Source organism: Salvia splendens, chromosome 9 (assembly GCF_004379255.2).
Source record: "Salvia splendens isolate huo1 chromosome 9, SspV2, whole genome shotgun sequence".
Classification (NCBI taxonomy): Eukaryota; Viridiplantae; Streptophyta; class Magnoliopsida; order Lamiales; family Lamiaceae; genus Salvia; species Salvia splendens.
In genome coordinates, this window is record NC_056040.1 from 16,159,365 (window position 1) to 16,162,077 (window position 2,713).

The following is a 2,713-nucleotide window of genomic DNA, read 5'->3' on the forward strand; positions in this document are numbered from 1 at the left end:
CGGCGTCATGATTGTCTTTAATCTTTATCATGTTACATCTGTCTAATTCATAAGTTTCAATTAATCCCCGTAGTTAATTCTTAATCATTTAGGGCATGTTCACCTTATTAGATATAGGCAGATATGGCCTCATTTCTGATTATTATCTAGTGTTCAGTTTCTTTATGTTAATTTTGTATGACCCTATAAATAACAAGGGCCCACACTGTAGAAAGGGGAATTGGGCCAAAATAAATTCTCAAGAATGAGTCAATAATTATATCTGCATCGAGAGAAGCGTCAAGAAATGAGGCCAAAATACCTTACTTACCCTTCCATTTTTCATTTCCCTCCCAAATCATTTCTTCCTCATCCATAAATATTGAAGAACCCTACCTCTGCGCCGACTAAAATCCGCGGACGAAATTTTTGGATGAACGCTCGATTCCGTCCTTCCATGTGATTCACTGCAAGGTATTTCATAATTCGGTGGACTTCTGGCTATTTTCGTCACCGCGTAACGGATCAAGCACCGGTGTGTATATTACTCCCCCAATTAGATCTGTCCCCAACTCTTCAGTCTATCTGGTGCAAGATTATTAACACCATCCAACTCTGCATTGTCACTGCAGGTTGTTTCAAACCCCGTCGGCAGATTTTCGCAAATTCTAGTTCTTCGATTCTGCAGCGACCAACTTGTGTGCTGAAGAAAGACCACCCACGGCAGTGAAGGTATTCCACGTCCCCTATCCCCTAATAACTTTTCCATATTTGATGGACATCTAAAAATGATGCTTTAAACGTCATATTATTTGTATTACTTACTCTTGGTCTGTCACTCAAGATGGTCACAAAATTTCTTAATAATATTGCTGAGTCTGTGTTATGATGGATGTTCTGTGGTCCTCTGTGTTCGGGTTCTATACGGCTTCTGTAGCCGGAGGGTTGTTGTGGATTTTTTGAAGGGTGATACAACTGCATACATCACACAATATGCCTGATCAAGCTTGAAACAACGCCAGCCTGTGTATGCTACTTGAAGATCTTCAGTTTATATACCGTGTGGAGACGACAGTTCTAGTTGAGAAATATGTGTGTGCAAAAACTGCTAGAAGTAGACGACGAATCCTAGACAGAGCGAGACGGTACAGCGTGATAAAAAAGATCCCCGAACAAGTCAAGTATCTGGACAAACTCGTCCATGTGACCGACGCAGATTGTGTAGCAAATCTGAGAATGGATCGTAACACCTTCGCTAAGTTATGTCGGATCCTAAACGCAAGGGGTGGACTGAGGATAGGAAAAACCTTAGGTGTTGAGGAACAAGTCGCAATGTTTCTGGGTGTACTCGCACATCATAACAAGAACCGTGTGGTTAAGTTCCATTTTGCACGATCTGGTGCAACTGTCTCACAATGCGTGCACAAAGTGCTTGCTGCAGTGCTGAGCCTACACTCGGTATTGCTATCAAAACCCACCCCCGTACCCGCTGACTGTACAGATCACAGATGGAAATGGTTCACGGTACTTTTCTATGATCCTAGGTATGCTTGAAAAATTGAGCATAGTGTTCATTTACTAATCTTTGGCTGACTTTTATTTTTTGTCAGGGTTGTCTTGGGGCATTGGACGGTACCCATATCAATGTGCTAGTCAGCAACGAAGATAAACCTCGGTATCGCACAAGGAAGGGGCAGATAGCGACGAATACCCTCGCTGTTTGCGATCGCAACATGCAGTTCGTGTACTTCTTGCCAGGATGGGAAGGGTCAGCCGGAGACTCGCGAGTTCTAAGGGATGCAGTATCCCGAAATAATGGTTTCAAGGTCCCCCAAGGTATTTCAAAATCAACACCTATATTGCAGTCAATGTTGAGCTTATTGTTTGGGTACTATGAATTGTAAACTGAAACCATTTAAACAAAATGTCACGCAGGGTGTTACTACTTATGTGATAATGCGTATGCCAACTGTAACGGATTTTTAACCCCCTACATGGGGTTCGGTATCATCTAAAAGAGTGGGGAATCGGTACAGAAAAGCCACAAGACCCTAAGGAAATGTTTAATATGAGGCACACCAAAGCTAGGAACATTATTGAGAGGGCATTTGCAGTACTTAAGATGCGGTGGGGCATACTTCGTAGCGCATCTTTTTATCCAATTCAGACACAAATTCGCCTAATTATGAGCTGTTTTTTACTTCACAACTTCATTCGCCAAGAGATGGATGTAGACCCTATTGAAGTTGAGCTTGACTACGACGAGCCTGCTATTTTACCTGAAGAAGACAGCATAGGCGTCGACTACGTTGACAGCGTTGAGCCATCTGCTCAATGGACGCAGCTTCGGAATGCACATGCGCTAAACATGTGGAATAATAGTTGACCATGAATGCATGAAGATATTACTACAAGTGTCCTGTTAACGGGAATCATCTGGGGTTTATGGGTTTAATGTTTGTCCTATTCGGTGTTATGATTGGAAGGAATATGTAGTGACATGAAATAACAAGTAGACCACTGCTGTTGTTGTATTTTGCGTAGGAAGCTATGTATTTTGCGTAGGAAGTTATTGGTGAAAAATTGTATTAAAATTCTACTAAAAACTATTTTCACTTAATGGATTTTCCATTCTAAATCAAGGCGATTTTCCAATTTAGATGTTCAAGGTACCAACGCGAAGCTATTTCGAAGACGAAGAGAATGATAGTTTTGCCGGATAGAATGATACTCT

General features: G+C 41.7%; 1 protein-coding gene across 1 annotated transcript; it reads left to right on the forward strand.

Moving 5' to 3' along the window:
• Nucleotides 1-1,008: 1,008 nt before the first annotated feature.
• LOC121749215 lies at nucleotides 1,009-2,365 on the forward strand. Its single transcript, XM_042143804.1, has 3 exons — nucleotides 1,009-1,503; nucleotides 1,590-1,679; nucleotides 2,081-2,365. Exons 1-3 carry the CDS (start codon nucleotides 1,009-1,011, stop codon nucleotides 2,363-2,365), a joined length of 870 nt encoding a protein of 289 aa, XP_041999738.1.
• The last annotated feature ends 348 nt before the right edge of the window (nucleotides 2,366-2,713 follow it).